Source organism: Dermochelys coriacea, chromosome 7 (genome assembly GCF_009764565.3).
Source record: "Dermochelys coriacea isolate rDerCor1 chromosome 7, rDerCor1.pri.v4, whole genome shotgun sequence".
NCBI classification, from domain to species: Eukaryota; Metazoa; Chordata; order Testudines; family Dermochelyidae; genus Dermochelys; species Dermochelys coriacea.
Window position 1 is genome coordinate 24,119,392 of NC_050074.1, and position 13,850 is coordinate 24,133,241.

Below are 13,850 nucleotides of genomic sequence, written 5' to 3' on the forward strand. Positions count from 1 at the left end.
GCTGGAATTAACTGCAGGTGACCCTTAGCCATAATCCTACAAATATCTATTCTGGCTCCTTTGCATTTCTTAGCTACTCTTCTCCACCTGGCCATCAGTTTCTAACCACCTCAGATATTAAATGCTACTCTGAGGAGCTGCATTTAAGGGAAGGAGGAAGAAGCCTTTCTCTACATTTTGCCCCTTGAGAAAGTAAAGATCAGAAGAAGGCCTCAAGCTGAGGCCATCACATGGTGGGGAGTTCTGAAGGCTGGCTACAGCAAGCCAAAACAGAAGGCCTAGTGGCCAAGCAGAGTACAAGGGTGGCATGAAGACCCTATCCTGGGCTAAGATCCAAGAACTTTAGTTCAAGATACAGTTAGCTTTCTTAAATGGGAGGTATCCTCAACTTATTCAGTTATCAACTGAATAAATCTTCCTCATGGGAGGGAGGGAAAGGCCCTTTGCAGGAATTGCTCCTTTCTCTAGCAGACAGTCACAAGTCTAACCTTCTGCTTGTAAGGCCCTGTCTTCAGTGGCCTAGAAAGGAAGTTGAGGAGACTTATTTACCAGCAGTTCCAGCCAAAATAGCTTCCCATCCTATGTGCAGGAGCAGAGTAAACAGGACTATCTATGCAGCCTAATAACACCAGTGCTTAGTTGCTTTGGGTATTCAAACACTGCTTTATTTGAGTATGGGATACCCCAACAACTCTATTTATTTAAAAAAAAAAAGTGTAGTATTACCATCAGGTCCTGGGCTGGAACACTATTGACTTGGTTCCTTAAACACACTAATGCAAGGATGCCCCAAGAGTAGCATAGCACGTCTAGGCTTTTAGTGTATGCAGACCCTTAATGTTCTAGGCTAGAACACTACTGTGGTCAGAGTGGCTGGCCATGACATGTTTGCTTTTTTCATACACACAACCTAGGCTAGTGATGCACAAACTTTTCCAGTAGTAATCTTCCATCTCCCCCTCCCCCTGCACCACCACTGTTAACAGAATCTCTGTACCCCTCCTCCACTACTGCACAGCAATAGAGCTGGGGATGTGGGAGGAGCGAGACTGGAGGTGAAGCAGGACTAGAAGCCTGGCACTCCCTCTCCACTCCCTGTGGAGGTTGGCCCAAGCCCTGCTTCCTGCCTTCCCTAAGGAGGCCTACCCCCACAGTTTAAGGATCACTGACCTGGGCCCCTGGCAGGGGGTGGGGGCTAAGAGGGAGTATGCAGTAGATTTTGAACCAATCGGGGTGATGGATGGACTGTCTTCTAGAATAGAACACAACTGGCTTAACTCTTCATACCCACTGATCAGGAATATTGATATCTGGTACCAGAATTGCCAGGTCACTAGTCCAGTCTCTAACACTGGTAACTAAACTGGATCCTCCATGGGAAGATTCAGTAAATCCCCCATTGCTGAGAGAAGCCCTTCCCTAGTGTCAGCTAGTGATTGGCTTACACTCTCTGAAGCATGAAGACTTGTATCCCTCAACTTCCTATTCTGATGATCTTACTGACTTTGTGTAAACTTCTCAAATCCTAATCTTTTCTTTAGATCTAAAGAGCTATCAAAGGGAAATATCTACTGGAAACTAGTGTTCTGTTGAAATACTCCAGGGGGTAGCCCTCTAGTATGGCTGCTCTGCTGTGAACAACCTGGCCACCCAACTTCAAATGGGCTAAAGCACAGAACTGCCATCATGCTTGACTCTTCCCAACTTTGCTGCAGATTTTGCCCTTTCACAAAAGGGAGTGAGGCAGGGAAGAGACTTCCCAGGACTCGCTTTAACAGAAGCTGCTCTTGATCTTCCAGCTTGCAATTGAACTCAAACCCGCTGCAGACAGGAATTCTAAATGATCAGAACTTCTAGCTGTCTTGGGGGAAAAAAGAAATGGATTGAGTCTGACTGGAAATCACTCTAAGAGCAGGGGGAAGGAATTACTGCACAGAATTCCCGACCACATCATGTTGGCTTGTAGGGAAACTACTAGCTTGTAGAGTTGTCTTAGCTTGCGTTTGCTGGTTGCTTCCCTATTGGTAGGGTTGAGGTACATGATGAAACTTGTAAAAGATATATACATGAACATATGAAAACACTACTGAATTCTCAAACCTAACACATCTGTCTGAAAAGCCCCAGGGGAAGCTTGCCTTCCAAATACAACTCAATGTTGCTCAGATCTAGGCTCACTGGGGCTGTTTACTCCTGTATCTCTTGTAACAGTGTGATACAGATTGCTTTTGAAAACGAGGATGTGTATAATCTCAACTATCCAATCCCAAAATGTCACTTTTAAACTTTCTTTATGCACTAGTCTAAATTTGAGACAGGATTCAGAAATTTGATACAATTCTGAAACTACAGTAGTCTTGCCTCCTACAAGGAACCAGGGGCCTTTAGGAAAGGCCCTTTTTGCTCAGCTTGTAGTCGCTTCTTGGACACACAATCTATGTGCAGGAGATGTAGGAGGGGAAAAATCCTTAACTTCTCTCAACACTGCCATGAGGATGGCTGAGGACTGCAGAATTCCAAGGAGTATTGAATGAACAAATATACTAGATTCCTCAATTTAAACAGCACTAGAGCTGCCCCCAAGACCCATGTCTAGGCCAGTAAGTAACTTCTGTACTAACTTGTCCCTCTGCTTTTTCTATAGATATGGGATACAGCAGGACAGGAACGGTTTCAGTCTCTGGGTGTGGCCTTCTACAGAGGAGCAGACTGCTGCGTGCTGGTATTCGATGTGACGGCTCCAAATACATTTAAAACCCTAGACAGCTGGAGGGACGAGTTTCTCATTCAGGCCAGTCCAAGAGATCCTGAGAACTTCCCTTTTGTTGTGTTGGGAAACAAGATTGACCTAGAAAACAGACAAGTAAGTCAGTGGCCTTTCTTGAAAGCTATTGAATTGGAGATCTTGTCAGGATAATTCTAAGAGGCAGCTTAGTCTTGCTCAAAGCATCAGGGCAACTTGTAGAGAGTCACAGCTAACACTATTTAACCTGGGCCCTTGTGAAGAGGGCTACCCATCTGTCCTCTACAGAGGAATGCATACATTCCCTTGGAGAGAAGGGGCATAACATTAGAGGAAACATGAGGCAGTGGTTCAGGAAGTACAGCACAGATGCTAGCTGAGTATTATTTAGCTGCTCCAAGCCATCTAAAAGACTTACTCCATGCAGTTCCTGGTCACCTCTAGCTTGGAGAAAATGTTGCTGGTCTCTCTCTTGCATGCTGTGTGGAGGAAAGGGGTGTCCATTGTGACAGTAGGATTGATAACATACATAAAGGGGAGGCTTCCTCTCAGGAATTAGGGGCAGGAGGGGATGGGTAAACATCCTTTAGAATACCCTCAAGCAAAAGCCCAGTCATTCTCAAACTGACTGGGTTTTCTAAAGCAGTTCTTGCACATTGCCCCTGCAGTGAAAGTTAGGAAGTACAGTGTAACATCCAGCATATACCTAACCCTTGAGTCCCCCAAGGGTTGGGGGGAGCTCATAGTTCTTGGAGAACTGATACCAAAGTGCTAGACAGTGGAGTTAATCTAGCTGCATTCTAGACAAAATATCTGTCACTTGCTACAGCTGTAGCAAAATCTTACTGCAATTAGGATTCAAACTGTACCATGTTTGCCTTCCACCTAAGGCAGCAACTTTGGCTGATCAAACTGGATGCTAGCTTTCTGTCCATACATGTGGTAGGTGTTTTCTTAATTTAAAAAAAAAATTCTCCACTTGATGACCAACACTGGCACTGAGTGCTCTTTGCATAGATCAGGGATGGCCAGCCTGAGAAGGAGCCAGAATTTCTCAATGGACATTGCCAGAGACACAATAAAAATGTCATCAGCCCCCACATCAGCTCTCTCCCCGCCCCACTACTCCCAACACTTCCCACCCACCAGCAGCCCTGCCAATCAGTGTTTTGCACCTCCCTGAGCAGCTGTTCCTTGGTGTGCAGGAGGCTCTGGGGAGGGAGCAAGGGCATGGCAGCTCAGGGGAGGGAAGGGGTGGACTGGGGGGCAGGGCCTTTGGCAGAGCTGAGGGTTGAGCAATGAGCACCCCCTTGGCACGTTGGAAAATTGGCACCTGTGGCTCCAGCCCCAGAGTCAGTGCCTATAAACTTCCAAAGAGCCACATGTGGCCCTGGAGCCACAGGTTGGCCACTCCTCCCATAGATGAAGGTGGTGATTGTTCCCTGTTCCTCATACAGGTTACCACAAAACGAGCACAGGCCTGGTGCTACAGCAAAAATAACATCCCTTACTTCGAAACCAGCGCCAAGGAGGCCATTAATGTGGAACAAGCTTTCCAGACAATTGCACGAAATGCACTTAAACAGGTATGATATGAAGAGATCTAGCGCCCTCTAGTGGCGCTTCAGTCAACTTTGCAACCAGAATCTAAGCTGTTCATGTTGCCTTTAAGCTAATGACACTTGCAGGAGATGTGCTGAATTTGACTTCTCTGCATCAGTATCTGCCCCTTCCCAAAGGAGTGTACCAAGTCAGCACTTGACACCAAGTCTGGAAGATGCCAAAGATGGCATTTCCCTACTCCCTCTTCAGGCAATCCTCTTCCCAGCAGAAAGCCTCCTTCCCCAACAGCCATCTGTAACGCTCCACAGTACCTGCTTCCCTTCAGTGGTGCAGACCTAGCTGAGAACAAGGAGTAAAATCTATAACTGGTGACTCTCTTCTCTCTTAGGAAACAGAGGTGGAGCTTTACAACGAATTCCCTGAACCCATCAAACTAGACAAGAATGACCGAGCAAAGGCCACTGCAGAGTCCTGCAGCTGCTGAGATGGAGGGGTTGAGCACAGTCCTTCACAAACGGATCACACTTAGGCCTTCAAACACACAGCCCCTCTTCTGTGTAAAAATGAAACTCCCATCTCCAGCTGCCAAAATCCTCCCCATCTACCATGAGCAACTGTAAGCCCATTCCCCTACACAGAACTCAACCATGTCCCAATATCCTTCCACATCACTTCATGGTAACAGGCCTTTCTCTTAGTTTAAAATGGAAATTCTTATGTAAGTTTGGAACGTAAGCTAATTCAGGTGTCCAATGGAAAGAGACTGTTTACAGGTAATCTGTGTAACAATTGACATACATTTTTAACTGTCTTGTGTTCCCCTGTGAAGGCTGCAACTGGAAAGGCTGATTACCCATAGTTCATCGCAAGCTCAGCACTCAGTCTAATTAGGTTGAGTTTTGTATGTATCTGTTAATGCTTGTTACTTTTAACTAATCAGATCTTTTTACAGTATCCATGTATTATGTAATGCTTCTTTAGGAAAAATCTTATAGTACATGTTAATATATGCAACCAATTAAAAATGTATAAATTAGTGTAAAATTCTTGAATTACATGTTTAAGTACTGAAACACAGATTCACTAGAAAGTGAGGACTCTGAAATGCAGTGTGCTAGCAACAAAGTCCAGATAGAGGCAGTATTCTGTACAGTAGAAGCAAGAATTATGTAAACCTTTTTATTGACTTTGAGAGCAGAAAAAAAGCTTCTTCTCCTGGAAAATCTCTGGCTTCCTTGTAGCTAAATTTTCAGAGGATGATGTGCATACTGGATTATTGGATGCAAAAAATTAAATACAGCTATCAAATGTTCATCTTGTTTGTTCACCTTCCCTGTGCACTTAACTTTTTTGCGTTCTTTGCAGAACATTAAAGTCTGAGGTGTTCCAGCGACTCCCACCTTTGTGGAAGGAGCTCATCTTTCCCTTTCCTGGGTTGAGGTAGCAGTCCCTTGACAAATGACCAGGAATATAAATCTTTCCTCCCCTTGTGCCAACCACTAATCTGGAATTTTTGGTATGGGGAAAACTTGGTTGTCCCCTCTCTCCTCCTTTTTTTTTCCCCCTAGTCTTTGTTCTTGCATTTGTAGCTTGCTTCAATGGAACACTTCTACCCATTTTCCAGAGGCCTACATACTAGAATGTAGGCCTAGTGGTTGTGTAAAGACAAACATGATGCCAATAAACTTAACAAGAACAAAACTTATTGGTGGTTTTTCTCCCTGTTTCTGATTATCTTCCCTATTAAACTGTCTCCTGCCCTCTGTAATGGGAACTCATGGAACTAAATTAAAGTGAGCCCTTCCTAAATGAAGGGCCTTGTCTTCCACCCTTTTATATTTGATTTTCTTTTTCTCTATAGAAAACAGCAGTGATCTGTGTAGCTTTAAACTCTTTGAATAATGGAAATGAGCAGGCCTTTGAACTGCTTGATAAAACTCCTAGAAAAGGCTTGAGGGGCTGTCTTCTAGAGACTTCAGCAAATGGTGCAACAGGTTATGGGGAAGCTCTGGCTCTAATTGTCCCCTTGCTGTACAGCAGATGAGGCAGAGCCCACTTCATTGTACCCCTGGTCCTCTTGGAGCCCTAGGCAGTTTGCATTAACAGAACATGATTGGCTGATGTGCAATCTCTGAATGGTGGTAGTGCTCTGCAGAACAAGTGGTGTCTAACTGCTACCCCCAGGCACTCTCCTGTCTGCAGGAAGAAGTGTTGCACTACACTTCAGTGCTGTGGAATCTCCTTGACACTCCCCTCATGCCATCTTTGCATGGACTTAACCACAGTACTAGCCTACTGTTAGACAACTGAGCCAAGTCAAGGTCTTGGGGGGGGGGGGGGAATAGGGAAGGGCAACCCAGATCTACTACCAGCTCCAACTGACTTGTCTCTGCTTCAATATCTACAAGGCCTCAAATGCCAACACTAGCTTTTTATACTGACTAATAAGAGAACCCACACTAGGGTTAAAGTGAATGTTCTAAGCTTTGGCAGCTGGTCACAGTACTCAAGTTGCAGAGGCAGGACTATGGCTTAATATAGCAAGCAAATGTTGTGGGGTGGAAGAACTTCTCATTGTGGAGAGGGAAGGCTATATCCCTTTCCTCCTATGTTTAACAGATAGTCTGGACCAAGTGAAACTCGGTTTGTATGGTGAGGAGAGAGGCCAGTGTCAAGGCACCCTTAGTTAATCCTAAACAGACCAGAGCAGGCCCCTGTCTCCTGTAGCTATCAGCATTTAAAGCAAAGCTTCTGGCTGGAGCTCACTTCTAGTGTAGGAGGCCTCTTAATCCTACAACCAACTCATCTCTACAGTGAGACAATATTCCCCCTCCACAACTTTGCCTGCAGGTGCAATATTTTTAACTTGGAGACTGAGGGACTCCTTCAGAACTCTAAGCATCTTCTTTCTAGGATGGCTCCATAGTGCTACAGGCCACTCCACAATTCCTTTTAATCAATTCCAGTACTTAAATGCCCTGAGAGACTGGTGCACTGCTCTCTCCTGCTGCTCTTTTCCATAGTGGTGAGTGCTGCAGTGACAGCACAACAGGGATTCTGGTGGTACCTAAGACTAAAATTATTTGGGCATAAACTCTTGTGGGTTTAAAAAATTTCAGATGTGTGGTGTGAAAATGACAGATGCAGGTATAAATATACTGACACATGAAGAGGGGTACAGGCTAACATGCTACCTCTTTGATACTTTACTTAGTAGTGTAGACTGCACTGCCTACATATAAGGGCCATCTGTTCTATTGCCTCTACAGCAGGCACCTTGTGTACTAAAGGCCTAATATGGCAAGATGGCTTGCAGAGCCTTCAGGTGGACCTAGACCAAGGTGTCCTGGGCTCAGGATGCAACTTCATAGCAGAGTCAAAAGGCATGAGAAAGGAGCATGAGTCTCTTGTCTCAGCACCTCATGGCCTGGCTGACAGCAGTAGCCAAGCATTAAACAACAAAAATGTGTTGCAAAGGCTTTAGGCTGGTCTGAGGGCTTTCAAAATACAGGCCCTTCATAGGTAAGAGCTACTGCTGTTAAGTCAAAGTAACTATTAAACAGTCTTTCTTTCTGTCTGCCACGTGTTCCTTTCTAAAATCTTCCCTGGTCTCAGGCGTGTTCTGCTGCTAAGCCCAGCCTTCCTGCATCTCTCCAAATCCCACTTCAAACCATCTCTCTCTCAATTTCTTCCCTCTCGTACTACCTTTGCTTTAATTTAGTCTCCAATTTTTACACTGCTTTGCATAATCTAGACTCTGTGGCTGCTGGTAAGTCAGCTTCTGTCTAGGCTAATTTCTCTGCCCTGGAAAAAAAGCAAGACTTTTTGCCCAATGAGTGGGAATGTAACAATGATGTGCTCAGTAGGTTATGTAGCCCAGCAAATGTTTTTGAATACTTGGGTTGCTGGCTGCTTGCAATACAGTGTTTAGACTTGCCTAGTCCATTGAAATGCAATTGCTGATCAGCAATGGGAAGGTCATGTGCAGCTGTTCATGCACACAAATAGAAGTGCTGTTGGGCCATGACCTCCAACCCTGGGCTGGGCCTGGAGAAAGGGGCTAAGGGATGCAAGTGGTAAGTCTTGCTTGGAATGAGCAGCAGCATGTCCTTTCAATTAATAGATGACACCAAAGTTAAAACTACCTCGATCAAGTTATTTTTCAAATAATTCAGGAGCCCCTTTATGTGGGTCTCTCCTTAGTCTCAAATTATATTCTGTCTCATTTAAATGCCAAGGGCATTTCAACCTCCCTGAACCACATTGTACACTGTGGTTTTAAGTCCAGAAGGCACCAGAGAGCTTTTCAATAATGTTTCACTGTTTGATTTATTACTTGTATTGTAATAGCATCTGCTAGCCTGTTCGGATCAGGGTTTCATTGTGCTAAGTGCTGTACAAATATAGGAAGACTTTGCTCCCATGCTGCTCAGGACAGGGATTAGCTCATTCAGCCCCTCTCATGCACTTGAATAGTATTTGATACTGCTTCTAGTCTAAAGAAACAAGCCTCTTCTGCAGTTTTGCTAGTGGGGAGAAAAGGGCAGCAATTGGCACATCTAAACTGCCACCTTCTTCTATTCTAGTTCCTGATGCCTCAGTCCTTAATAAACCAAAGTTCAGATCTGCACTCGGGACACCTATTTTACCATGTACAGTTTAATATTTGATTTAGTACCATGTTTGGATGGGGAAGCACTCTTAAATATTGGATCATGGGTAGAGCTGATCAATAGCCAGACCTCCCAGGGCTGCTTCATTTGTGAGCAACCTGTGCAACAGTGACATACATTAGGTGAAGTGAATGATTTATAGAGCTAGAGCAAAAATCTCTACTTTATTTGCCCAATGCTGCTATGATTTGCTAGTGGCCTTGAGTTAGAAACCAACACTGAGGAGAATCGGAACATGTGGAAAGCTCCACCAAATATGAGAGAATTTCTAGGGGTCATCACCCATGTGTGCCAGCCTAGAAGGAAGTGATGCTTTTGAGTTGGGGGGTGGGGGGGCAAGTTTGGTTTGAGGACAGGTACATGTAATTAGGTTTTCTGAAGAAGAGGATTGGTGAGGAGGAAAATGATTCTGATCTCAGTTGTAATATGGGAGACAAAGTTACTAACTCTCCATTAAGCTGCTGTCCACACAACAGTTGTCTCTATGGTAGCCCTAAAGTATTGTAAGAACAGCTGTTAGCAGCCACCTAGCACAGTTTCTGTAGTATAGCTGTGTTATGCTTTAAACACCATCCAGGACCATAAAGGTCAGTGAAGCTGTGTCTGTAACTTACTAAGAGATTTTCAGCTGTAGTGTGAATCCTAAAGTGCCAATCTACAAATGGCCAAGGAAATAGGATGTGGAACTGACTAGCAATAGTTTTAATCCAAAAAGAAAAGGAGTACTTGTGGCACCTTAGAGACTAACAAATTTATTAGAGCATAAGCTTTTGTGAGCTACAGCTCACTTCAGACTAACACGGCTGCTACTCTGAAACCAGTTTTAATCCAGTTTGGCTGGCTGGCTGGCTGAGGACAGGACCTATAAGGGTATGTTTACACTGCAGCTGGAAGTGAGCCTCCTAGTCCATGGCAACAGACTTGCACTGGTTTGGCTTGAGTTAGCACACTAATAATAGCAGTGTGTGGACATGGTAGCTCCAGCAGAGACTTGGGTTAATTACCTGATCTTCAACCCACAGGGTCTGGTGGGCCAGCAAGCCTGAGCTGCTTCCTGAACCACAATATCCATGCTACCATTTCTAGTGTTATAACTCGAGCTGAGATAGTCTGTGTAGCCAGGCTGGGAGGCTCACATCTCACTGCAGTGTAGACATAGCCTGAGGGTTTGTGTATGCCAGACTTTGTACTATTCACTGCCCATGAGTATGCCCGCTGGAGAAGTTTTTGTGACCAGCAGATGGGTTGAATGGGCTGCATTTGGTCCCTAACTCTCTGAGCATCTTTGCTTATAAAAGAGCAACTTTGTAAATCTTACTGTGTTTGCTGCTAGGGCTGCTATTTTTTGTGGTTTTCGCAAAAGTCTTGCAATAGAGTTTTTCTTAAAGCCTTAGGTCCGGAGTGATGCAGTTAATGTGAGAATCTCTTACAGTGCAATACCACGTTTCTAACCCTTGTGGTTGTGAGGGCAAGCCTGGAAATGTGACTCAAGTGTATCCCAGTGGTTGGGTGATCTGGCAATGGCACTATGGGAGTAGGCATTCCTGCCCTTTAAGCATATGTGGTGCGCAGGGTGCTAGTGTGTTGCCACACTGGTGTTAAAGGAGGTTTTCAGTCGAGTTAAGCTAGCTCAGTTGAGCTAACTCTATTGGAAAACAAAAACACTCAGTTGTTTCCCTAGGCCAGAAAGGGCTGTAGAAGGTGCTCATTAGACTGAGCTGGGCAGTGGTGGGCCTTCACTATCATATCATGGTGTCCCCCAAGGAGCCTGAACATGTCCTGTCCTGGCCCTCTAAAGATACAAACATTTGAGTCAGTGGATTAGCCAAATGCAGCTAAAGCCTGATGCTTCAAATATTAGAGGTGGCACAGGAAGTGTGGCTGACACTGCTTGGCTTGGCCTGGTGGCTAGGCTGAGAAGGCCTGGGCAAATAGCAGGCTTCTATGCCAAGTCACTTTTTCTAGTCATTTACCAGCTTCTAGCTTGCACAAGAGCAGATAAAGGAAAAAGCTCAGATAGTCTTGCCTGCCCCCTCCCAGTACTATCTGCTCTCACATGCACCATGGGGCCTGCACAGCGGACTGGGAACCAGGAGACAGGGATGTTATTCCTAGCAGGGTAAGTCTCTGAGCTTCAGTGTCCTCCTCTGTGGCATAGCACTACCACCCCACAACAGGCTGTCCAGGTGAATTCACTAATGGCAGTGAAGTGCTTTGAAGATGACTATATTATGCTAACCAGTGCTAGGACTCCCTCCCACCATGACTCAAACACAGAGATCTGACTCCACTAGTAGGTTGGGATTCTGGGGATCTCAATCCAAACCAAACTCCAGGGCTCTATGCCAGCATCACCGCTGTGTGGACAGGCCATTAGTGGCTTGCGGACAAGGGCAGTGGAAGTCTCAGGAAATCCAAAGGCCTGTCTCCCTGCCTGCCACGTTCAGATGCTGCTAAAGGGCAAGGCATAGAAGCAGCAACAGCTTGGCTTGTGCAAGGAGAATTTGGAGAGGCTGTAAGGGAAGTGCAGGCCTAGCAGCAGGAAGCCCTGAGGGGGAGCAGCTAACAAGAGTGTGGTGAGCAGGAGCAGGAAGGGGCCAGAGCAAAAGGAGAAGCCAAAGGGCCCTGGGAGAAAGGAAACCAGTGAGAGCCCCTGTCCCTCAGGCCAGTCAGTGCAGCTCTGGGGGAGGGAATTGCTGGTCGCTGTACGGGTGGGAAGTGGAATTGCTGCTCCTGGGCCTGCGGATGGGGGGGGGGGGGAGAGAGAGGAAAGGGGGAAAAAAGGTGATCCGGGTAACTACAGCCCAGTTAGTTTGACATCTGTAGTATGCAAGGTCCTGGAAAAAATTTTGAAGGAGAAATTAGTTAAGGACATTGAAGTCAATGGTAAATGGGACAAAATACAACATGGTTTTACAAAAGGTAGATCGTGCCAAACCAACCTGATCTCCTTCTTTGAGAAAGTAACAGATTTTTTAGACAAAGGAAATGCAGTGGATCTAATTTACCTAGATTTCAGTAAGGCGTTTGATACCGTGCCACATGGGGAATTATTAGTTACATTGGAAAAGATGGGGATCAATATGAACATCAAAAGGTGGATAAGGAATTGGTTAAAGGGGAGAGAGACTACAACGGGTCCTACTGAAAGGCAAACTGTCAGGTTGGAGGGAGGTTACCAGGGGAGTTCCTCAGGGATCAGTTTTGGGACCAATCTTTTTATTACTGACCTTGGCACAAAAAGTGGGAGTGTGCTAATAAAGTTTGCAGATGATACAAAGCTGGGAAGTATTGCCAATTCAGAGAAGGACCGGGATATTATACAGGAGGATCTGGATGACCTTGTAAACTGGAGTAATAGTAATGGGATGAAATTTAATGGTGAGAAATATAAGGTTATGCATTTAGGGATTAATAACAAGAATTTTAGTTATAAGCTGGGGATGCATCAATTAAAGTAACGGAAGAGGAGAAGGACCTTGTGGTATTGGTTGATCGTTGGCAGCTCATAGTCATCCTATGTGATATGGCCATGAAAAAAGCTAATGCGGTTTTGGGATGCATCAGGAGAGGTATTTCCAGTAGGGATAAGGAGGTTTTAGTACCATTATACAAGGCACTAGTGAGACCTCACCTGGAATACTGTGTTCAGTTCTGGTCTCCCATGTTTAAAAAGGATGAATTCAAACTGGAGCAGGTACAGAGAAGGGCTACTAGGATGATCCGAGGAATGGAAAACTTGTCTTGGCTTGTTTAGCCTAACTAAAAGAAGGTTGAGGGGAGATATGATTGCTTTCTATAAATATATCAGAGGGATAAATACAGGAGAGGGAGAGGAATTATTTAAGCTCAGCACCAATGTGGACACAAGAACAAATGGGTATAAACTGGCCACCAGGAAGTTTAGACTTGAAATTAGATGAAAGTTGAAATGAGGGTAGATCCATCTTCATCATCATACCCACTCATTATACTCCACACCTGAACATAGCCATTATATGGACAACATACCCCCATATCTCAATGTCTGTACTTTGACCCGTTAAACTTTTACCCCCAATCGGAGAGATTGCAGATTATGTATTCCTTACGCCACCCGCTCCTAAACTGAACTTCGCACCCCTTGATAATCTTAATCTTGTACCTTAATCCTGAAAACCAGAAACTTCTATGCCTAAACTCTGTACCGTTTTCTTTTTACTTCAACATTATCTTAATAAAATTATTAAATCTGCCTGGTGAATCTTGCCCATATGCTCAGGGTTTAGCTGATCACCATATTTGGGGTCAGGTAGGAATTTTCCTCCAGGGCAGAGTGGAGAGGCCCTGGAGGTTTTTCACCTTCCTCTGTATTATGGGGCACGGGTCACTTGCTGGAGGATTCTCTGCTCCTTGAAGTCTTTAAACCATGATTTGAGGACTGCAATAGTTCAGACATAGGTGAGGTTTTTCGTAGGAGTGGGTGGGTGAGATTCTGTGGCCTGTGCTGTGCAGGAGGTCGGACTAGATGATCAGAATGGTCCCTTCTGACCTTAGTATCTATGAATCTGTGAATTGCAGCTTGACCCTTTAACTATGAAACTACACACACCCGCCCAGGGCAGCTGAATTCGCTGCCCTCAGGGGATGAGAGCCTGGCTCCGGGCATGGGGGATGCTGCTCTGGAGATAGACGGGAGAGCCGGTGCCGGATCGCAGCCCCGGTACAGCTTCCCACTGCTCCCTTCCTGAGGCAGCTGGGTTCTGGCGGGGTGGAGGCGCGCTGGCGCCATGGGGGTGGCCTTCCTGCCCTTTAAGCCCACTGTGGTGAGCGGACGCGTTCCCATCCCTGCTGCCGCCACCGCCGCTCCCCTCAGTCCTCTGCTCCGAGGC

At 45.5% G+C, this 13,850-nt stretch overlaps 1 protein-coding gene across 3 annotated transcripts in view; it reads left to right on the top strand.

Moving 5' to 3' along the window:
* RAB7A (RAB7A, member RAS oncogene family) overlaps positions 1-6,007 on the top strand; it is a 32,003-nt gene extending 25,996 nt beyond the window's left edge. For all 3 annotated transcript variants that reach the window (XM_038411199.2, XM_043518517.1, XM_043518518.1), the window contains 3 exons: positions 2,645-2,863; positions 4,201-4,329; positions 4,695-6,007. In XM_038411199.2, coding sequence (XP_038267127.1) covers positions 2,645-2,863; positions 4,201-4,329; positions 4,695-4,790 — 444 coding nt within the window. In that variant the 3' untranslated portion in view covers positions 4,791-6,007. The remainder of the gene's footprint in view (positions 1-2,644; positions 2,864-4,200; positions 4,330-4,694) is intronic.
* Positions 6,008-13,850: the final 7,843 nt, after the last annotated feature.